The 23,934-nt window shown below is 36.5% G+C and overlaps 2 protein-coding genes and 2 long non-coding RNA genes across 7 annotated transcripts in view; 1 reads left to right on the forward strand and 3 right to left on the reverse strand.

Annotated features, from left to right (window-relative positions):
- DIP-epsilon (Dpr-interacting protein epsilon) overlaps positions 1-23,934 on the reverse strand; it is a 64,165-nt gene that overhangs the window by 24,259 nt on the left and 15,972 nt on the right. The window lies entirely within an intron of this gene.
- Positions 1,807-3,134, reverse strand: LOC137581132 (uncharacterized). The gene has a single exon (XM_068295309.1). It carries the CDS (start codon positions 3,117-3,119, stop codon positions 1,887-1,889), a length of 1,233 nt encoding a protein of 410 aa, XP_068151410.1. The 5' UTR covers positions 3,120-3,134; the 3' UTR covers positions 1,807-1,886.
- LOC137581428 (uncharacterized) lies at positions 12,548-13,699 on the forward strand. Its single transcript, XR_011033150.1, has 3 exons — positions 12,548-12,697; positions 12,763-12,892; positions 13,592-13,699. It is a non-coding gene; the product is annotated as an uncharacterized lncRNA (long non-coding RNA).
- LOC137581427 (uncharacterized) lies at positions 12,852-13,499 on the reverse strand. Of its 3 annotated transcripts, none has more exons than XR_011033147.1 (4): positions 13,402-13,499; positions 13,246-13,341; positions 13,043-13,181; positions 12,852-12,972 (listed from the first exon to the last, which is right to left on the reverse strand). It is a non-coding gene; the product is annotated as an uncharacterized lncRNA (long non-coding RNA). The 3 variants fall into 3 exon arrangements; XR_011033148.1 differs by having other exon boundaries at positions 12,910-12,988; XR_011033149.1 differs by lacking the exon at positions 12,852-12,972 and adding an exon at positions 12,979-12,996.

Here is a 23,934-nt window from a genome sequence, read left to right on the forward strand (position 1 = left end):
AGTTTAGCCTAGTGTGAAATTGCATTTTGTTGCAATGCTCTATGGCACTTGCAGTTAACGTGGCTTGTTATTGCCTTTTGTTTTGAGCCATTCCCACTCATCTGGCAGGGCAATACAGCAACCAAGTACATACAACCAATGCCATTTTCCATTCCATTCCATTCCATTCCACTAGAGGGCCCAGTCCGTCGCTCTTGTGCATTAAAGGTGATAAATGTTGTGCAAACTGCTGGCAGTTTGGCAGCTCTCAGTGGTGTGATAACAATCCGAGTAAAAAGAATGGCAGAACGGCAAAAGTGGTGTCTGGCCATTGTAAGTTCTGTGGGTGGCAGAATGGGCCAGTTGGCTATTGTTTTGTTTTCGATATCAATTTGTTTTGTGGCCATGGTTAAAATGTAGCCTTCGATTGCATTTGAATCGAAATGAAACCCTTTTTAAGGCACGAAATGGCCAATTGTTTTGTTGATTGCCAATTGTATGAGTAGTTGTGAATTAATTTAGTTTTATTTATTACAATGAAATACAGTTAATACTTAAATTAAGACTATATTATTAGGCGATTCGACTTTTCATTATAATATAATTAAGTTCGATTAGATAAAAGTTAATTCAAATATCAATTTCGATTTCCATCAAATGGTTTAGGGTTAAATACTTCTTTGTTTTCAGTTTTGCTTTTCATTTAGTTTCCATTCTTAACTAGTTTGAGTATTAAAGCAGTTGTGTGGCTTTCGAATTCTGGAATAGATACCAAAAACTGAGAGAATCTACTCAATGATCATTTGGAATTATGATTTACAAATTTTCAAATTGATTAACTCAAATATATGTTCATAGTTAGATCTTCCCTGAAGTACATTTTCATTTTGATGACAAACAAAATTTGTTTAACATTGTCCTTATTGTCTTTTCAATGGCTCAATATATTTACAAGTTTTTTAACTCACATATCTTCTGATGAATTTTAAATTTTTATGCCAAAGGTTTCTTTTTTCCTTTTAAATACTTGAAAATATCCATTTCTACTTAAGAATTCGACATTCTCAAATAGTTGATTTTGTGTCTGGCAATAAACAATTTGAATTTAACTAAATTGCTTTTATTCAAAATGACAAATGAGATTGCTTAATTCAAAAAAAAGTTTACCATCTGGAAAAAGGAAAAAAGAAAAAATAGCATTTATTAGTTTATCTGCAAACTGCTTTTGAAACTTTCAAAAAAATACATTTTCAATCATTCGTCAGAACTCAATCAGAAGGCAAATGAAAAGGACAAATCACAAACATTTCAACGTACATTTTATAAAGGCTTACACACCTAAAAGGCATATCAACTCAACTATATTTTCAGTAGTGACAGATGCACAAACATATTTTCGAAAATCATTATTAGAGACTCGTTTAGATGCCAATGCATTGGAATGGTTGCCTCTCTCTTTCTGGATCATGTTGATGTCCTGTCCAATGTTGGCTAGCTGCCTTTAGCTGCAATACTCATTAAAGTTCTAATCACCTGCAACGACGACAATTAATTAGCTGGCTTTGGACCAACAACCGACATCAGCAACAGCACCAGCCATTAGTTTGCCCAACCTTCCTCCTCTTACGAACATCCAGAGGCTAAAATTGCGAGCCAGTATCAGATAAACAAAAGCAACAACATGGCAAAACCAGAGAGGATGCAGGAGAGGAGTATTTGGTTTTGGCCGAGATGATGGCGAACAGGCTATTTAAACGACATCCGACACAAACCTGGGCGGATATTACAAACTACCAGAAACATTCCAAATATATTAGCAGCAGCAAATGGAAAATATAATTAAGATTTTTATTAAACATTAAGTTGTTTCACTTTAGCATTTATTAATTTTGTTTAGTTTTAACATTTTAAAGTAACTCCTTGCATTTGGACTTGATCATATTGAAGGTGACACTGCCAACATTCTGGGCCGCATTGTTAAGCATTTCGAAAATATGACGATTCTCTTGGCCCTGATCCACAGTTTGTTCATGCAATTGGCGCAATGCTTTCACATAAGCCTCATATTTCGCTGTACTTTCAGTGTCCAATTTAAAGGTCTCATACAATTGTTGTATATCATACAATAGTCTTGTGGTATCATCGTGCAACAAACTTGGCGGCATTTCTGGCAAAAGTTGAATCCACTGTTCGTGGACCTTTTCTAAGAACTCAAAATTACTGAATAGAAATATGACAAACAAATCCAATCCCTTGGCTTTGAGTTGTTCTAGAAGTTGTTCAGTCAAGTGCTGTTCCGATTGGGCTGCCTCGGACAGTTGCTCATAGTCTGTGGTCAGATGACGTTCCAAATAGGCATAGAGCTTTTGACGTTTCTCAAAGAAATCTTTGATGGCCAACATGCCATCGATTTGCTGCAACAGCTTCTCCAATTGTGTAGTGTTCTGGGCTAAATCCTCATGCTCGGCATCGATGATATCTTGCAGAAGGCCACGAAGTATGAGCAAATAGTTGTCTATAATTTCAGCTCCAGCTAGCTTCACTCGGCCATAGAGTTGTTCACCAAATTGATTGAGATTGATTGACTTGGTTAAATTATCGAAAGTATGGGTAAGATTCAATTGCTCTAGAGCGGCTCCGACAGTTTTTTCATTAATCAGCGATGATGGTGATGATGAACTTTTACGCCGCACAGAAGTGGGACGATCAAATTGCTGACAAAGACGATGTACACGCAATTGACGTATCTCTTGGGCACTTGAGTCTCGGGCACTTTTCAGTAGTTTCTTCAGTCGGTTCAAAAACACCAGATTGCGTAGCACACTTATATGTTCCATATCGTCAGCATCATTCAAGTCATAATTTTGCACATCGACATCCAAAAGTTGCTTAATCAGCGTCACTTTAGTCTGCAGCTTCTGACTTGCCTTTGCCGAGCTTAACTCAGCCGTAAAATTGCTATATCTAGAATTAGCCAGTAACTTTTCCAAATACCCATTTAGACCGACTTCAGCCTTTTGCTCAGCTAAATTGGCCAATTCTTGCAGAAAGTTCAATTGATAGTATTTGGCATTTAATGCCAACAACGTGTCTCCGCCCACAAAACAAAGACTTAAACAAAGCCACAGCACTTTGAACATCTTCTCAATGATACTTGGAAATCCACACTGTTCATCTTTCCCAGCAAGTAGGAGTAGTAGTTGAAATAGTTGAGAATGTAAACAGCAAAGTTCTCTGATTAGACAACGAGAGAGAGAGCGAATTCGACCAAGAAGAGGGGGGTCGGTTGATGTCTGTGGGAAGAGTTCAGCGGGCGGGGGCAGTTCCAGCGGGTCAGTCAGTCACTCGCCATTTGATATGATTACGATGACAGCTGCTCTTATCACACTTATGTATATATATACCACATTCCCATATATGTACGTATGTATGTAGGTTACAGTCTGTGTGTACTGAGAAGAACGTTGGGTCAGGGCCAAAACCACAGTTAACTTTAGCATGCGGTCAGCCCCACAAACCGAAGGCAATTTAAGTTAAGCCCACACAACATTTTACACAAAAAAAAAAACCAATTGCAAAAGTTAAAAAAAGGCAAATATGGAATACACTTGCTGTATAATATGTGGAATGCCATTTAGTGTAATGCTAACAATTGCAACGCCCTACCGCAACTTCATAACTAAAACCAGTTGGGAATCGTAACTCGATGAAGCGAAATAAGGCAATCATAAATAAATACTTAAATACTAAATCATATTTATGCAGCTCAATTGTAACAGACTGACATGGGTATATTGAGTCAACTGTTTATGCCCTTCACTCGTAAATGTTCGACATTATTTTTGTACTTTTTCTCAAATTAGCCCCATTGGGCTGATTAGTTATTAGGGGAAAGCTAGAAGCTATGATGAATGACAGAAATCAAGAGTTCTTTATAACCTACTCATAGTGTATTATTATGAACATTAAGACAACAATGCAGCAAAGTTAATTTGTTCAGTTGACTCTACGTTTTAGATCAGTAAAGTTATGTGGCGCTACCTTCGATTGCTAACCCAAATTCTCGCACTTAATGTTTTTGAATATCGATTTGAAGAACAATTGTTTGTGGTGTCGAATTTTTGGATTAGGATTCAGAAATTTGTTCTTTTCATTATTGCCTGCCTGTTTCTATTTTGGTATGCTTGCATCATAGAAACCGCTATTTCTGATTTTGAAAAATTTGATAAAACCTATATATTAAGATACCTGTACTTTCACGTTCTTTTTTTCCGTGATATTTGTGTGCTATCTTGTGGTTGGTGTTTGGCTTACAGGGCCAATGAAATTTGCCAGTTTATAAATCTATTGGCCAAGCTTAAGCGAAGCCATCGTGAACTCTTTGGCACAGAAGTTCACATAAGTCGAATACGATTAATGAATCATTTCGTACGTGAATTTATCATATGTGGGTTTTTTGTTTGTCAGACCGAAATCGCAGCGCCGTTGTTCATCGTAATTCCGTATTATGGTCGCTTAATGATTGCCATATATCTTTGTGATGTGGCCATGATTTGGCATTATCATTTGATCGAAGACCTTGACAAACTTCTGGAGAGTACATCACTTCAGAAAAAACTCATTTGGTCTCTCTGTCTGAAATATTTGGAAGAATTATTACAACTACGTCGGAATATGGGACAACTTGTTTGGATATCCCAAACGACCAGATTACTAATTGAAATCAGTTTTGTGGTATGCTTTTGTGCTTACTTCATTGAGTCTTGTAAGGACTCCAAGTGTGTGCGTGTGTTGGTTATAGGACTTTGTTTATTTTGGTCCTGCTCAAATATGATTCGTACCATATCGATGGCCCACAAAATTATTGAAATGGAAAACAGAATATTTGACCGACTTTTTATTCTTGAAATGCGACGATTATTCCATTGCCAATTGTTTGCAGGAAAGGAAATAATAGTGAGTTCTTTTTACTTCTCTACGTTTAAACTTTGAAGAGAATTTAAGTTAAGACTTTTTTTTCTTTCAGTTAGATCAAATGCAATTGAATCGATGTACGCTACATGAAAGTTCGGTCACAGTTTCGAACTATATCTATCTACAAAAATCTTTGTGGCTTGCGATTTTGGATTTCATTGTTGTAAATGGATTATTTATAAGCACTTTAATACAAACTTACTCGACTTTACAAGACAAAATGGACAAGCCCTTTATGCATTGTTCATAATATATTGTTGTAATTGTAAAGAGGAGGAAATTATAAGAAAGAAAAATTCAAATAATTATTATTATTAAGTAAAAACTTTCCTCATCTTACTTATAGGACCAGATTTTAAGTTTCTATTTCGTTTGCATTAATATCCTTTACATATATGACCTTTTAATTATAACTAATATCCTTTCTCTTATTTATTTTCTTTTAAAAAGATTTTTCTTTAGAGTTTAAACCTTTCTAAATGATGTGATATAATAATAAAATCTAAAGTTTTAGTTGTTAAATTATTTTTTTAATCATTTTTTCTCTTTCTCCATTTGCTCAATATCAATTTGAAAATTTCGCTCACAGTTCAGGTTAGGGCATAAGCACGGACTCGTCTGTAAATAGCTTGGAGTCAACCGCCAAGCATAGACATTGGTCTGGTTACCTTACATTCGCAACTCTGTGTTTCACCTGTATTTACCCCAGATCCCTTGTGGCCAGCTGTACGTGAGTGCAGGCAGGCAATTGTTGACCAAACTGCTTCACCTGTCTACTCCTCCCTGTCTCTAACTGGGTGTGGTCTCTCGGCAAGTTAAATAAAAGTTGCAGACGCTTTTCATTCATTGACAAAACTTCAACGGCATCCTAATTGTGATGTGGCGTGACTCGGTTTGGTTTTTTCCTTTTGGTTTGGTTTGGTTTCATTTCGTTTCGTTTCTAGTTTCCGAACAGTGTCCAGGTCTGGCAGCTTGATTGAAATTTGTCAGGTTGATTGAACTCCTTTTGGCCAGTTGACGAATGTTTTTTAACCTTTTCTTCTGTGTATTTTGAACCGAGTATGCTGTATCCCTTTTGCTTTAAATCATTTAGAATGCCCAACGAGTTTAGTTTCATTTTAGTTCCTTTAGTTCTCTTTAGCAATCTTGTTCATTAGCTTTAAATATTTGATCAAAGCTACTAATGGCCACATAGACACACAGAGGGCTCAATAAGAACCGAAAGGGAGAGGGATAAACGGAGGGACCAAGTTTTCCTAGGTTGGTGACTCCATGTCCTGCCGCCCTGTTTGGTTGCCTGCCTGGTTGCCTGCTTGCCAACCGCAAGGCAACTTCATGATTGCCAACACCTATTAAGACAGCAGCCAACAACAGGAACAACAACAAACAAAGCTTACGGCACAAAGAGCGAATGCGGAGAGTGACTGAGGGAAGCCGGAAAAAGACGTACAAAAAAATATCCTAAAAGTCACAACGTACAAGTTTTTAGCAAAAGAAATTTTCCAACAATTGCACAATTGGCATGCGCTACGCATGCGGATGAATGGGCTGTGGGGATTTGGAGACAAAAGTTGCCCAACGAGAAAGAAAAATAGGAGCCTTTATATATCTTGAGGAATGAATGGCACGACCATGAATCTTAAGGATTTAATCGGCACGTTAAAGTCTTTGATTCATGAAAATATTAACGTGCAAAAGATTCAATTAACAAACTGTTTTTCAACTTTACAGCTTTCTTTTTGCAGAAGTTTTTAAATGCAGTTGAAAATTGAAAATCTTTAAGATGTGAGCTAAAAAATTAACATTTATTTATATATTAGAATAATTTGGATATTGAATAGTATTCAGTATCAGTTATTGGTGAAACTTCAAGATGATTCCAAGCAAAGGGCATACACAACTCCATCTGGCCTGATTTTTCATTCATATTATTCTGTTTTTTATTTCTCTCTTTATGCCTTAAAGACAAAAGTTTGCCATTTTTTTTCATCAGCCCGGCAAATGCTCGACATTTTTTAACAAAACCAGAAACAGAAAACTTTGCCACGACTATGGGCCATCCATAAAACCGTAGACAAGCAGGAGACGGTTTGCCTTGGTCTAATGTGGTGTGAGTTCTGATGGAGAAGGCAATGGAAGGATGAGTTCTGAGGGTGTTGGGCGTGAAAAGCGCTAAAAGCGTTTAAATGAATTTAAAAGAGTAAAACTTTTGTTTTCTTTTTTTGTTCAAACAATTTTTTGTTTTTGTTCTCTGCTTTTGTGTGCATTTAACATTGTTTCATCCTGCTGTGATTTTGTTTAAAGTTGTAAAGTCAGAAAGAGTAGGAGTATGCGAGGGAGAGAATGAGTTGTGAAGTTGGAAGGGGAAAGTAGGAAGTGAGAATGTGTGGGATGGGGTAATTTCCATGCAAATGATGAACCGGGTTTGGTTATAGAAGCCAAAAGCCAAAAAGCCAACGCCAACTTAATTGATATGCTTAGAAAGAACAACAGTCGAGTGACAGTCACTGAAATGTGAACTGGGCAAAACTTTTGCGTGGGACTCGGCACTGAGACAGACTGAGGACTCTAGGACTCTCGATGTCATTCATTCCCTCTCGACTGAAGTTTCCAGTCCCTGCTTTAGCTTTAGCTATCCCTTCAGTGCTTTTTCGTGCTTTGGCTGCATGACTGTCACAGTCAATTGACCAGGGCTGGGATAAAAGAAGAGACTGAAATAACCCAATTCGTAAGTTGCACAAATTGAGATGAATGCACCATCACCATCACCACCACCACACCGAAAATGCAACTCGAAATTGTTAGAGACAGAAGAGGAATGTTACAGTCCAGCAATTTTCAATGGTATAAGCAAAGTAAAAATCTACCGTAATGACTAAATCATATGACATACATCAATCGCGATCTATAACTATGAAAATCTCTAGCAAAATGTTTTCCTTTAAAATGTGATATATTTTGGGACACAAAAAATTTAAAAATTAAATATAAAACTAGATAATTAGATGGATATCAAAACAATCAGACCACTTAGAAAGTTATTCTCGGCACTTTAATTTTGACACATATCCAAAATACCTAAGATTTGTATACACTTTTTTTAGTTTCTTAAACATCAGGTGTCTCTTAATATATCCGATAGTATATGTATGTATAAATCCCACGGTAATAGTAAGTCTGATTTTTACTTAATAACCGCTAACTAAAATGAATCAGCTTAATAAATGTCAATTTGAACGGCGAAATTAAGATATTATGGTAATTATTTTCATTTTTATTACTTCTTAAAAACTTGAAATCTATATTACAACTCGCGATGACATTTTTAATTGATATTTCTTAGAGTAAGTATGGTTAAGAGTTCTCTTAAAGTATTGTATTTAATTCTATTCTCTAAAAGTCTATAACTAATTAATTGACTGTATGTAAATTAGGATCTCATCACAAAAGCTTTATTTAAATCTTCTTACTTACAGGGAATATAAGATTACACCGAATATAGTGACCCTAATTTGAGAACTTCCTTAAAAACAAAAAACACAAATTGTCTTCTTCAATACAGTTCTCATTTGGCTGCTGTTTCTTTCATGTTATTTCTGTTTGGTGGATTAAGTGATGACTTGAGCAACGGCAAGTAAACGAACATAAAACAAATAGAGGGATTACATATACATATAGTAAGTATTATTTATTTTTGCTAGTTTACTTTTTCATTCTTTTGCTCTTTAAATTGCGCCAGCGCCATAAAGTATGCTACAACTGGTGCAGCTGACTCACTTGGTCTATACGTCTATCTATGGCTTCAACTGAAAACTTGAGGGGAGAATGAAAAGTGGGTCAGGGTTGGATGTCGGTGTTTATGCATTTAGAGACGTGTCGTTTTCTATCCTTGTTGTTGTTATTTTTGTCGTTGCTGTTGTCCAAGTCCTGCTAAACAGGAGGTAAAATGGTAACAACTCTCTGACTTCACTTTTGCCTTTGGCTCTGGTTTTATGGCCAAGTCCGAAAAGGTTGGCAAGCAGTTTTCGACTGTCAGCAGAGCAACGTAAGTATGTTTGGTTAACGGAGTGAGGTGGAAGGGGGTTGGTCCTACAAAATACACTTGCCATTGGGTGCATGAGGTTGTTTGAGGTGGAAGACGATTCCTGGTATACACCAAGTTCAATCAAGCAAATGTAATGCTGCCCTGGCTGCCAATTGCAGGCGAAAGCACAAAATACAAAGATTGAAACGAGCATTGACAGTTTGACTGAGTGAATGAATGACTGACATGGCAGCTGTAATGTTGTTGTTGTTATTGTCGTTATTGTTGCTGTTGTTATTGCTGCTTACTGTTGTTGTTTATGCACAAGCAATTGCATATATGCAATTGCAAATGGGTTGCCATTACAGTTGATATGGAAATTTTCAATTTTAATGGCAATGTTTATCTGACACTTAATTCATTACTTAATCATTATATCCTTTAGATTACCAACGAATGAAAATTTCAGTGTTCTAAAATCAATTAAAGCTCCAGAAATTATATTTTAAAATATTTGTATATGAGTATATTTAAAAATATTTAACTCTATGTCTAAAATCTTGAAAAACTTAAAACATGTTATTATTTTTGGGAGGTGTTTTTCAATGATTTATCAGATTAAATTTAAAAAAAAATGAATTGTTCAAATTATACAGATAATTACGTTATTGGATAATTGTTAATGCCACCCTCGGGTAGTTTACAAATATGTCCCCAGACGCATGTGTATATGTAAGCAAAAGCAAAGTCAAAAGCTACTCAAGCGGAAATGCGCATAACTGCATCACAGCCCCTACGCACACCAATACACACACCAGCACACACACAAGCACTCACACACACACACACACACACACACACGAAGAGACATAAGCATTCACGCTATTGGCAGACTTTAAGTAGCCAGGCTTTCAAAAGGCACTGGCAATAGAGCTGAAGTGAAGGACTCTAACAACTCTGACGATGACGATGATGGCATTTGCCTCCCGTCAAGCACTAAGTGCTGCTTTATTAACCAACATTAGATTCGCCTTTGGACGTTAAACAAACAACTGGACGAAATATAAACACAAACTCAAGTGAATTTTGTGCTCCGAAGATGTTGTCCGCCTCCTAATTATGCACTTTGTCTGTGTCTCCACACTCGATTGGCTTAACATGTGCTATAATTGGGCGAGGCAAATGTCATTATAAGCGTCTAATGGCCAATGTCATGGTTCTGAAAACCTTTACAAAATTACCTTAAAACAAACAATCATTTGCTTAGTTAGTAAAAAGGTCTTGTTATGTGCAGTTTGTGGATAAATTGGTGGCTTGTCAGTTCGTATGTTCTGTTCAATGTCTGTGGAAACGTGCAAAGGGAAAGGTAAACGAACTGCAAATGTAGTAAAAGTGTTTCTAAAAAAATGAGTGAACTGACAATAGTTTTGAATGAAATATCATGAATGAATGTTTGGAGTGACGCAACTAATGATACGGCACATTAAAAATCATTTTAAATAAGGGGACTCTAATCAGGCGTATTAATTGTGGAATGTGTGTGTGAAATTATATACAGAAGCAGTTTCAGATCCGTCTGTGAGTTACTTCAACCTGTCATAGATACCTAAGTAAACTAAATACCGTTTAACTTACTTTGCTTAAATTGAAATCTTGTTAATACTTTTTATTAACTAATTTTTAGACTTTTCACAAATAGTTCGAGCTACTATGTGATAACTGCACCTGGTTCGATATTCACTGGTCGTCCCTATGGCGTTGTTGTAACCATTTTCAATAGCCATCATAGTTCCAGTTGTTTGGTTAGTTTAAAAGGACCAAGCTTGAACATGAAAATGCAGTATAATCTAACACCTCAAGATCCATGCCGATTGCATCAGTTTCAGATGCCAGCAACTCTACAGGAAGGCGAATATATATTAGCAGTCGAAAGTATACGTGGTCAATACTTTAAAAACTCCACCCGCCTCAATTGGGAGGGTACAAAGAGTTTCGTTAAGATTCAAACACCCAAGAACCATTATAGACCCGGTGATAGTGTACAATTTCGTGCTTTATTTTTCAATGAGCAATTAAAACCGGTGCAAGCCAAATCGACATCAAGTATAGAAATCTATGATGGTAATAATAATTTTTTTGCAAGCTTTAAAAATATCACTACAAGAGATGGGGTCTATCGTGGCAGATTCAAACTGGCCAACAATCCTGTCTTTGGTCTTTGGCGTCTCTGCATTGTGGAGTCGAATATAGTAATGGGAGACTGTGCTTACTTTCGGGTCAAACAATACGTAATACCGCCGTTTAAAGTGCGTATACAAACGAAACGCTATGTGGTTCTGTCAGATAACAGTTTACCCGTATTCGTCAAGGCTTACTATGCCTCTGAGAATAATGTTGAAGGCAATGTCAATCTGTTTGTGCATAGCTATCTAGATAAAAAAGTAAGTCAAACACCAATAAGTGTACATTTAACCAAACGACTAAAAAGCGGTAAATCCGAATTCAATATATCCTTGGCCCAATTCGAAAAACAAATACCTGAGAGTGATGAACTCTTAGTTCATATTACTGCCGTGGTTAATGAGGGCTATACATCGGATACTGCGAATACAACAAAACTAATTAGTCTGCATCGCAAGCCCTTTATCATTCAATGTATTCATACGACAGGACATTGTCGTAGACTTCTTGGAGAAACCGAGAATGTCATTACATATCGCATTACAAAGCTAAATGGAGAAAAAGCCACTACCAAATTACCCGTCAAATTGCATTATTCGTCTTTATCGTCATCCGATACTTACTCCTTTAGATCACAATTAAAACAAAATGGAGTTGTCAATTTTCCAAATGTGAAAATTTCAAAATCACACACAGAAAATGCAACTACTCTTGTTTTAAACACAGAAATTGAGTTTCAAGGTATTCGAAATACCATGCCGAATACGACGATCACGTGGATTATTGCAAGAACTCATTATGTTGAGCAGACTAAGGGACGTCCTGGACATGTTTATACCAGCACTAAGTAAGTACATATAAGACTAAACGAACCCTTGATTGATTTTGTGGGTTTGTAGTGTTTATTGAATTCAAAATTGATCGATTTTCTTGCAGAGGACTTAGTGTGCCAGCGGGCGCATCGGAATATGTACACTTTGATGTCGATCACCGATACGAGTATGCATCTTGTGTGGTTATGTCCAATGGCAATATACAAGCCGGCCATCGTGTACTACCCGATGTGTTTGGTACAGTTGAGGCTAAAATTGATTTCCCACCAAATATGTGGCCATTAGCGAATTTAATTCTCTATGGCTTCGAAAAGAAAACATTATTCGTGGCGCTTAAGACAATTAGAATCCAGGAACAGCGTAATACGGTAAATGAATTGGAATGCTCAAGACGTCTTAGATCTCATTGATAATTTACATCAGATTTCAATTGAAGCTCCACGGCGGGTTTCGCCAGGCACAACAATTGTACTTAAAGTAAGCACTTCACCATATTCCTATGTTGGTCTAATTGCCACAGATGAAGTTCTCTATGATTTGGGCGAAAGGGCCACAAATGACTTGAGTGCTCAAGAATTGTCTGGCTATTTGAACAAATTGAGAGCAAGTCCAGCCATAGATCAGCGATATCTCAATTTGCCAAGTGAGAAATGGGGCTTAGTAACTTTAACCAATGCGCCATATGTAAAAAAAGCATGTATTACAGGTAAGAAAATCGAAAATTACATTTATTGCTAATTTTTTGTAGTATCGTATATATTAAAATTGTAGACTGTAGAATCCAAACCAGAACGAAGCGCAGGACTCGTGCTAAGAAAATCAAACGCGTATTGCGAACAGCAAAAGTACCCAAGGAGCGTCGCAACTTTGCCGATGTCTGGTTATTTGAAACGATAAGAAGGTTGGTCCAGTTTTTCACACATTTTTACAATGAATCACTGCTACCAGATTCCACAATCAATAAATGAAACGACAGTACCACTATTATGAAATAGATCTTAACGCCTAAATTAGAATAGTTATGACTGTTTCGAGGCTAACAATATCTTACCCACAGCAATAACCAAAGCAGGCAAACATAAATGGTAATTAATATCATAGCTGACCAATACTGATATACCATAGCCCATTAAAAATACGCCTGAAGCAATTTGGCTTATCAAATAAGCAAATAGAATTCCAGCTGATTCCTAAGGAAAATAATTGTTTAACTCTGATTAGTTAATATATGTATATATGTACATAGAATCTTACGTGAGAAACTATTGTGGCCAAATACATGCCAAGGGACATTATGCAGGAAAAAAATCAAACAAACGATAACACTGCCCTCCAGCATGTTATTTAAACCTTGAATGAAGATTATAAACGATGAAGATGACTAAAGAATTAAACAACAATCCTGGTTACCATATATGCTATACATGTAAAAGGCACAACAACCATACAATATTGTCTCGATCACGGAAATTATGCGGCAACCCAAACGTAAACTTATAAAACCCAAAAAATTATTCACATAAGCCATTTTGGGATTTATTTTTGTAAATGATCTAACTGAAACTAAGCCTCCTTTTTTTTTTTTTGTTGCTCTCCATAGCTCAGCAAGTGGTTCGAATAGTTGGCAGTTTGTTGTGCCCGATCGGATTACCACATGGAGACTGAATGCTTTCTCAATACATCGTACTCGTGGACTAACAGTACTCCCTAGTCCCATCTATATACAAAGTGGTAAATCCTTACATATTAGCACGAATTTGCCATATAGCATAATGAAGGGTTAGTAGTACTGAGTATTTTAGAGTAAGCCTTTGAATAATGTTAATTCCTTTCGACCAGATGAAGTATTACGCCTACCTGTTACCTGTTTCAATCAGCATACAGAGCAACTGGAAGTAACTTTGCAACTAAGCTTTAATACTAGCAAAATGGTATTACTGAATGAACAACTTCAAAATATTTCAAAAACCGACATTGAAATGTCAATTGGCCCATCTGATTTCGATGTGGCATTTTTCCATATAAAACCTTTGGCAACTGGTATGCTAGCATTAAATTTTACTGCAAAAACCTCAACAGATCTCAATGATATCTTATATCATGAATTAAAAGTCGAGGGAGAGGTGGAAGTTGATGTCAAATCGATATCATATTTAGAATCGAGTAGCAATGAACCAAAAAATGAAGATCTACCGATAAATCTTTCCGGTATACAACGACGGTCGCCAAAACCTGTAGAATGTCTAGTAACGAATCAAATTATTATGATGGCTTGGCTAAATCTGAAAAAATTTCATCCATTTGACAATGGTGAAGAATCGATTAGTAAACTTCTTTCAAGTCTTTATCTTTGGGACTATATGAAGAGTCAGCGTTTATTAAGTGAAAAATGGAGACGACGTTTCAAAAATTATTTCAATAATGGCTATCAATCGTTGTTACGATTCAGAAAACATGATGGCGGTTTCGCCTACTATGCCCAAGTGAGTCATAATAAATCCAGTTGCAGTTCCACCTGGTTATCAGGATATGCGATGAGAGCCTTGCAAATACTAAAGAGAGCCAAACTTGAAGATACTACTATAATGCGAGATACAAAGTTATTTCTATTGTCACGCCGAAGAAAAAAAAACGCACTTTATAGAAGGTTGCGAGACTCCTACTAGGAATAAATTGTCCGATTTACAGCTTACTCGAGAGATTTATGAAGTTCTGAAATTTTTAGTGAATCGCGATGATGACCAACTTATTAAAGTTTGGCTAAAACAACAGTTACAACAGAATGAAATCGAAGTGGACTTAAGCGATGAAATAAACTTTGGCTGGCTAGATAGACGAAAACTGTTAGAAAATGCTGGTTCTATATTATTATCTAGTACGAGTTCAGACCATATGAAAAAGAAAAAGTTTAAGTGGCTCATGGGTAGTTTATATGGTGAATATAATTTTCTAAATTGCTTTGAATTATCTGTGGCCGAGCGAGGCATCTATGAGTATCTTAAATTGAATCCCATCTATGGTGATTGGTTAAAAGTTAAAATTTATGACGGATCACGGAAAATAAAACTAACTTTTAATGAATCCTTAGATTCGAGTTCTATCATATTACGAAAAGTTGTCAATTACATACCAATTAATGTCAAGGGTCGTGGACAAGTGTTCGTCCAATGCAATTACCTAAATGAAATGGGAAATATTCCCGGAAATCTTACAAGTGATGGAAAACGATATAATCTACAGGTTACTCCGACAATCAATAAACAACAATTGAATTTAGAGGCGTGTTTGCAACGCCACGACAATGATCGTGTTGACTATGTGGGTAGCGTCCTGGAATTGCGATTACCCACAGGATATGTACTGACCCCGAAAAGTGTGCACAAATTACAGGTTAATCCAAATGTCCGGGTAAGTTTACCTCTTAAATATTAAATTAAAGTCGTCTGTATGTACGTATGTTATCTTCTTTATTCACAGCAAGCTATTAATGACAACACAAAATTATTTGTCGAAATTAAGCCTTTGGCATCGATGCGAATGAAATGCTTAGAAGTTCAGGCCAAACTAATGCATCAACTGGATAATCTGCAACCCGGTAAACTTGTGGTGTACGATGTCAATGCCAAGCAGGAAGTTGACATCCTAACCTATAGGGTTTCCGTGGCAGCGGAAAATGTAGAAGAAACGTATTTCTAACTCGCACTCTCATTTCCCCTCCTACTCGCTATCTCTCTCTCCCTTTCTCATTTAACCTAATTGCCAATTTCCGTAATAAACATGTGTAGATTTTTATATTAATTAGAAAACCTTCTCATTAGGCAAAGAACTTCCTTGCGAAAGGTAGCACAAACTTTTTGGCTAAAGAACTCACCAGGTAGGGAGTAAGCATTCCAGTTAACACGCCACCATGTTAGGAAGGAGCAAGCGAAGAAAAAAAAAAACAGACGAAAAAAAGTTCAAAAGCCGCGAACCTCTCGAGTGCCGCCTGCCATACCATGATTCTCAAAAATTTAATGACTGGCGCGTGGCAGTCGCGTATTTGTTTACACCCCAAGGACATTCTCAGGCTTTGCACTGTACTGTCTCACATTTCGGACTCCTCTTCGACTTGTGTTTAATTAATAGAATGGGCAATGGCCCACAGACTCCACAAGACTTCACCACTTTTGGGTAAAGTAAACTCTGCACAAGGTCCTTATGAATGTGATTGCATATTAATGAGAATGAGAGAAAATGGAACTGAGTTTCAACGCCGCACAGCACTGGCTTGGGGTTGAAAAAGGAGCGTAAGCGTGTGTGTGTGTGTGTGTATGCCTCAATAAATACAAATAAATTAAAAAGCAATAGAGAATGTAGGAAATTGTTTAAATTATGCAAAACAAAGCATTGAAAACAATTTCACAAGAAGCCACACACACGAACAGAAAGCAAAGCAAGCAGCCCGAATTTCTCAGGGCAATGCGAAGTCTTTTAGGAAATGTTCTTACTTCGCAATCATTTTTGACCACATTCAATTAAAGCGAATACTGTCAATTTATTCAACATTTCTATAAAGTCAACCAGTGGTTTAGCTGAGTGACATTAGCTTAAACTTAAGTACAAGTATTAGGTAGTTGAATTACAATTAGTAGGTTTATAATCGGGTAGACAGCTTTTCTTATCGTGAATACAGTCACTTTCAAGTGAATAAAGACATTAAGGTATACCTAGATCTAAAATATTTGCACCTGAACGAAATCATTAATGATTGGAATGTGATTGCTGACCATGACAGATCTTCAGGAAGTGATAATGTTTAAACTATTTGACATGAAGTCGTAACGATATGGATAGTTTCAACTGGACGAAACTTACTTTTCTCCTAATAATCTTATTGTTTTTATGAGTGTCTATCAATTTATCATGAGAAAAAGTAACAGCTTTTCCGACAAAAGTAATATCAATGAATTTTGGATTTTAAAAACTGATACAAAGTGATATCAGGAGTTCTCAGCCTTTAGACAAAAGCTATCTAAATCAATTGAAGTCTGTCAACAAAATGAAATTTCTTGTACTACAATAATGCCAAGGTTGAAGTTTCTTTTAGTATTTTTAATTAAATATAACTTGAACTTAGATCAATCAAACATTTAGCATAGACAACAAAAATAAAAATAAAAGAAATCTATGCACTATACCCAAATGACCCCAACAGCCAATCAATATAAATAAACTTTGAACTTTCTGTGTTTACGTGTATGTTAAAGAGAAACTTTGGACAACAAACAAAATGTGGAGAAAGAAAAGCAAAATACACCAACACAAAACAAATGAAAACATTCAAACTGAAAATGGCATAGAAATGAAATCAAATAAAGTGAAATAAAAGTTCAAATAAAATGTGATTATATAGAAAAACGTGCCCAGATACAAGACGCCGCAAAAAAGGGGAAAAACCGAAAAAAAAAAAAAAAACAAAACAAACCAAACATAAAACGAACGTTGAAATCTCAGACTAGCCCAGAGGTTGCATTCAACATGATGCAATGGCAACAAACACACACCCAATCACACACACATACAGACACGGAGACGTAGACCGACATACAGAAACAACAATGGAAATGGACGATGTGAAAAGTAGAAAATTCATTTCCAGAATGGAAGGGTACAATAACAACAGCAACAAAAAATAAGTGAAAAAACGCATATGAACAGGAAAAAATAGCGATAACTCAAATTGAATGCCAATAAAGTAACATATGTGGCCCTGGCCATGGTCCTTACTCTTACCAAGATAACCAGCACAAACACACACTCACATTGGGAAGGACAGGCATGCGTTAGAGTAACTCGGTAAGGCGTTTGCTTGAAGGACATGCCGTGGGGCAACATCCGAGCCTCGCCGGAAGTTGGCAAAGGCAACGGGCAAAAAAAAAAACAGCTGCAAAATAAACGAAATAAAACGAAACGCCAAGAGCAAAACTAACGAGCTTGTTGTATTTAGCTGAGGGAGCCGACAACGACAACCCTCCCTGCCCCCCTTAACCGTCAACCTTTACCCTCGAAAAATGGTACATAGAACTCGTAAGTAGTAATGCCAATCTAAAGTAATACAATGGGTGTGGAGTAGAGCATATGGTTCACTCCTGGCTCTTCCAGTCGGTCGGTCTGTCTGTCTGACTTCAAATAAGTAAGATAACGAACTGCCAGCGAAAAAAAAATGGGAAGAAATAACACAATCATGGGAAGTAGACAGGTCTTAGGTGCTAGGCATGGGCGCCCTCATGCGGAGGCGTGTAAGGCGCCGGGGATGTCCTGTCAACAACGTTTCGTTGACAACTATTGACACTAACATGATATTACTTATGCATAAGGCCGCATGAACACGAAAAAGTATGCAGCGTGAGTGATGATGAAGCAAGCATCGAGGGTCTATTGAACAGTTTGTAAAGTAATAAATAGATTAATACTTTTTGTTTTTGTCATATTGGCAACTTCTCTTTGACTAGGCAAAAAAAACATTAAACATTATATTTTTTCCCATCAGTTTTTGATACTTGAAAGTTGGTTAACGGAGACAAACTCTTAGAACAACCCAGTGTCAAATGGCAAACTAACATTTTTATGCTATTGCCTTCTTGGTCTTGATAACGTTTCAGTCTTTGGATGTGTTTTGGCCTTTTGTTATTTTTGCATACGTTATGTATATTTTGCACAATTTTTCATATTTGTATTTTTTATAGAAATTGAAAAATTTTCAGGACAAAAACTAAAAAAGCACAAAACGATGCCAAGCACAAGAACATTGATCTACATAGTACGAATGTGTGTGTGTTTGTATGTGTTTATATAAGGTCCTAGAGGCTAAGACATGGGATTGGAATTTTTTGGTTGCGGCTTTTTATTAACACCCTTGGCCATTTTCAAAGGCATTATGGTAAGCTTTGCATATCGAACTAGAAAATAAATATATTCTATAGACATAAGTATGTATGTTTGTGTGTGTGTCTATGGTAAATATGTACATATCTACCTATCTATGTATATCTGTCTAGTGGTCTGTTCTAGTCTCATGCGTTTGGCAGTTATTGTTACTTGGCAGAGCAATTTTCTTGCATTTTTGTGTGAATTTTTGTTTATTTTGTTTATGCAAGCAAAGCAAAAAAAAAAAACTATCATGAGGCCACCTGAGGGTACATATCAAATGTGTTTAATGTATGTGTGTGTGTTTGTGTTAGTGTATTATTTTAAGCATTTTTGTTGTTATTTTACTTTGAGTATGCAATTTTTATCAAATATTTTATGTTTATTTTATGGTCCTACTCTTAGGGCACAAATCAAACATGCAAAATTTTGCACATATTTTAATGGATAGCGTGAAAATTGTGGTATTGGAAAAGGTATTGAATTTAATTGAAGAAAACTGTTAAATTTTCACATTTTACTTTGGCATAACTTTGACTGTCAAGAGAAAACAAATAAAGAGCATGAAGCTAATTCAATTTGTTCATAAAATCATCTAAGGAAACAAAAACATCACAAAATGTTTTCATTTTCACATATGTATATTCTGTGAACTGATATTTATTACAGTTGTTTGTTAACTAAATTAAGTAACTAGCCTTCAAAAATTGTTATATTGTTTTCATTGTTCAATTTGCACTTTAAATTTATTTATTTGAGTGAGATATTTGAATAAAAATGTATATACTTTTTTATTATCACTGATAATATTCGAGTGACAATTAATTTACTTGACATTGTAGGAGATAAAAGTGAAACAGTTCACATTTTAAATGTGAAACCCATAATTGGAATGGATTTGCACTGTTAATTGATTAATAAACTCTAAGAGTGTTAAAGTTGAAAGAATGACACGCTAAATATATCCTTTCTGCTTTCAGCTTAGAGTTAGTAAAGCCTTAGAATTTGTCCAATTGTTAGATAAGTTTCATTGCAGAAAAATTGAGAGCAATCAACAATAAGTTAATAAAGCATGATTATATCACATACAGGGTATTCTGGTGCCTCATTTATGGCTTTTGCTTGCCCATTGGCCAGTAAAACCGCACCAATTAATAGTCATCTATGGCTGTGAACCTTTCGAGGCACTTAACAGGAATTCAACTTCAACAAACCAAACAGAAAAAACACACGAGCGAAACGAACAAAAAGTAATCTCACACATGGACCACACATACTCAATCACACCCAGGATACGTACTACACGCACACACACACACACACACAGTATATATATAGAGGGAACTTAGTCACTTCGTTGCACGCGCCACAAACTATGTAAGGGGCACAATGGCAAGCACAATATGGCTTAGGCGGTGAAGAGGCACGGCAGGGCAAGGGTAAGTAGTGATGTGGGTGAAATGAGGAGGGGAAGAAGTGGCAGAAGGCATGCAGCACTAAATGACGCTGAGTGCACATTGCCACAATTCTTGAAGTGCAGTCGTTGTTGTTGTTGTTGTTGGTGGTGGCGGTGGCATAATTTACATGGCAGCGGTGGCTGCATGGCACTTGAAACAAACCAAAGAGCACATACACAACTAGAGAAAGGGATAGAGTAGGAATGAAATAGACAACTTGTACATACATAAATGCAAGTGTGTGTGTGTGTGTGCGTGTGTGGGTGGGTTTAGTGTGCGTGCTTTATGATTAGCGCAATTTAGTGTGGCTAGAAGATACGTAATGCCTAATTAGCGTTGGCAGTACAAGAAAAAAATCACCCAACAACAACAACAGAAAAAAGCTACAGAGAGTATGAGAAGAAATATAAGTAAAACTTTTTCATAGCAATGGCTAACCGCAGGCTAAACAAACCAAAAAGCAAACAACCAAAACAAACCAACAAACAAACAGATACAAGGCCAACTCAATGGGGCAACTTCAAGCTACAAATTTGTTTGGCTTTCAGTTTTATTTCATTTTTTTCTTTCTATATAGCAGTAGATAGCATAGCCAGCAGGCAACAAGCAGCAGCAGCAGCAGCTGGAGCAAAGGGTGTGGGATTTGCTGCAACTTAGGACAACTGTTCGTGGCATGCAAAGCGCGATAATTGACCTGCTAGCGTGTAGGTAAAAGAGTGAGCGAGAGAGCTGAAGCTAGTGTGTTGGCCATGCAACTGTGCAACAACTTTCGCTTTGATAAAGGACCTTGGCGTCGCGAGTCGAGTCCTTTAAGCGGCATCCAGGCATGCTCCCAGTTACATGCCATGTTCATAGCGCAAAAAAAAATGGAAAAAACAACTGTATACAGCTGAGATTGGACAGAGAAAGAACTAGAGACCGAGTGATGGGTGAAATGCACCTACCCGCATATTCGTAGCGTACTTCTCAGGGCTTTAAATCGTAGTAACAATATTTCAATATGTTTAGCCCTGCGACTGCATAAACTAAGCAGTTTTCACTTTCGTTTGACACTTTTTACATTGTTTAAAACAAAAGTATTTAAATATTTCACATTTAAAAGAAACTACTAACCATTATTCATACTTTCTTATATATTCTATATTCAGAAGTGCAAATTCCAGTTGAACAAATGAAATGCTAAATAGCAATTATATTCCTTAGAAAGTTTCGCTTTAATGGACAAAAAAGTAGTAAAAATTACAGTTACCAACAATAAAACAAAATTTATTTAAACTTTTTGATAAAAGCTGATAAAAATTAATTAGCTAAACATACGAAAATCTTGTTCTTTTTCATTCATTCTTTAAATAACTCTCCACAGACTCGCAAAATTGTTTCCTTTAATCGCTTCACATCTTTGCTGAAATTGGCCACTTTTGTTGCAGATATTTCTTTTGCTTGAGGAAAAAAGCATTTCCCAAAGACATTTCTGTAGAATAAGATTCTCTTGCAAAAGGCAAGCCCGAAGGATTTTAGGTAAGGACACACAGCAAAACAAAGCCATTCACGAGATACCAAAACAACAGAATCTTTTTGCATCAAAATAACAAAAAACGGAAGGAGCAACAACAAAATAAAAAAAATGTTGAAACAATAATACCAAACAAACGAATAAAAACCAAAACGCCCAATTCGTTCAAGCGCATTAAGCGAAAAATAAAGTTGACTTATAAAGAAAGTAAACTGAATAACTTTCTTTTGCTTTCGGTCCCCTGCCTTGTCCTTTGTGTGAAATCAAAGGGAAACAACAGACTAGATAAGGAAGATTGCGAAAAGGCTGGTCTGAAAGGTTCACTAAGCGACTGAAATGAAGGGATTTGTTACAAAATTAGCCAAAACAATTTGCATAAGCAACAGCAGAGCAACAAAAAGGCAAATATATACTTAAAGAAAATGTCTAGCATACTTTTGGGAGCAAACCCTTTGACTGCAGCTCAATGTCTACCTACTAAACTGGAAGGATATGCAATAATATTGTATAAAATATAAAAAAAATTCTGTGTCAAATAGTTTTTCGGATCACGTTCATTGTATTATCAATCATTTCGGTCATAGCGTCATTCCGAAAATAAACCCAAGATGATCGTATTTTAGTTGGCACAGATATAGATTTCGTCATTATGACTAGTCCCTTATTTCAAAAACCACTCCTAGTAATATTCAAAAAGTATTTACTGGAATCCCAACAGCTTTATTAACATAGCTTAGTTAAATATTTTAGGCTGGGATTATTTTTATTAAGTTAAACGATTTGCACATGAAAATCTTTTCACATTTGTGTGTATATAGCAACAAAATATCACAACTTTTCAAACGAATCAGAAAACTTTTCTTTTATTGTTGCCGAATTTTTTATGGAGCCATTTTATTAGGCGTAAAAATAGCATTTAAATGTTAACACGCCATTTAAACGCAAATTTGCACAAGGCATTTTTGCCCACATTCAGGCGCCAAGCGAGCACACAAAAAAAACAAACTGCTGTGGCATACCAACAGGCGCCCAACATGCGGTTTTTGGTTCCGGATGTAAAGGCAAAAAAAAAAAAATAAAACAAAGAAAATGGAAAAGAGTGGATGGAAAAAAGGAGAAAAAAACTTGTCGGAAATTTATTGACGAAAACAAAGTCAAGTGCTGAGTAACCCGTAGCCGGCGTAGAGATTGCAGCCACAGCATAAGAGATCTCTGTGGTCCAGTTCATGTGGGTCTATATAGCCCAACACCCAAGCATTATACCATTTCCCCCACTCATATGCTTACGAGCTGCGATAAGCTTAAGCAGCTTCAGCTTTAGCTCACGCTCTAACTCCAATATAATCCCCCAGCCCGTGCAACCACCGATGAACGCCATTAAGTATGCTACACGTTATTTGGCGAACTGCAATGTCGCCGCTGCTGCTGCTGCTGCTGCTGCCGTTTCTGTTGCTGAGGACGACCACAGAAAACAAAGCCAACTATAAATCTATCATGTTTACGCTGTAGCTTGACGAGCACATGGCCTGAAGAAGAATCAGAACTCTGGATTCCATATATGTATGTATAGAGGATTCCACCGTACAGTAAGTACACTTGAGCACAATTTGTTTATGCAAGTCGTGGGCCATGCCGCTCTGCTGGCGGGTAAACCGTTGCTTGAATTATGGCTTTGTTTATCCCAAGTCGCAAAGTCGTTCTACAAGAAGAAAAATAAAAATTGCTCGCCTCAAGGGTGAGAAGTTTTCGCCAACGCAGACAAAATACAAAAAAGGAACTAAAACAACAAGATGAGCGCCAAAAAGAAGGGGGCAAAGCAGTAGAAAAACTTTCGATCGCATTGCACTGCAGGGTGACTTGTTCCTATTACCCTTACAAAGGGGTCGACAAGAAGTTTATCCATACCTGGAAGATCTTCCAAACTACAGATTTATAAAGATAAAAGAGAGAAATGAAATTCCATCCAAATAACAGAAACTTCTTAGAAACTTTCAATATTTCTTCTGAATTTCTATAAAAATATTGACGATCTTAGGGTATAAAAACTTCGATGCTTCAAAATAAACT

Source organism: Drosophila tropicalis, unplaced genomic scaffold (genome assembly GCF_018151085.1).
Source record: "Drosophila tropicalis isolate 14030-0801.00 unplaced genomic scaffold, ASM1815108v1 contig_845, whole genome shotgun sequence".
Taxonomy (NCBI): Eukaryota; Metazoa; Arthropoda; class Insecta; order Diptera; family Drosophilidae; genus Drosophila; species Drosophila tropicalis.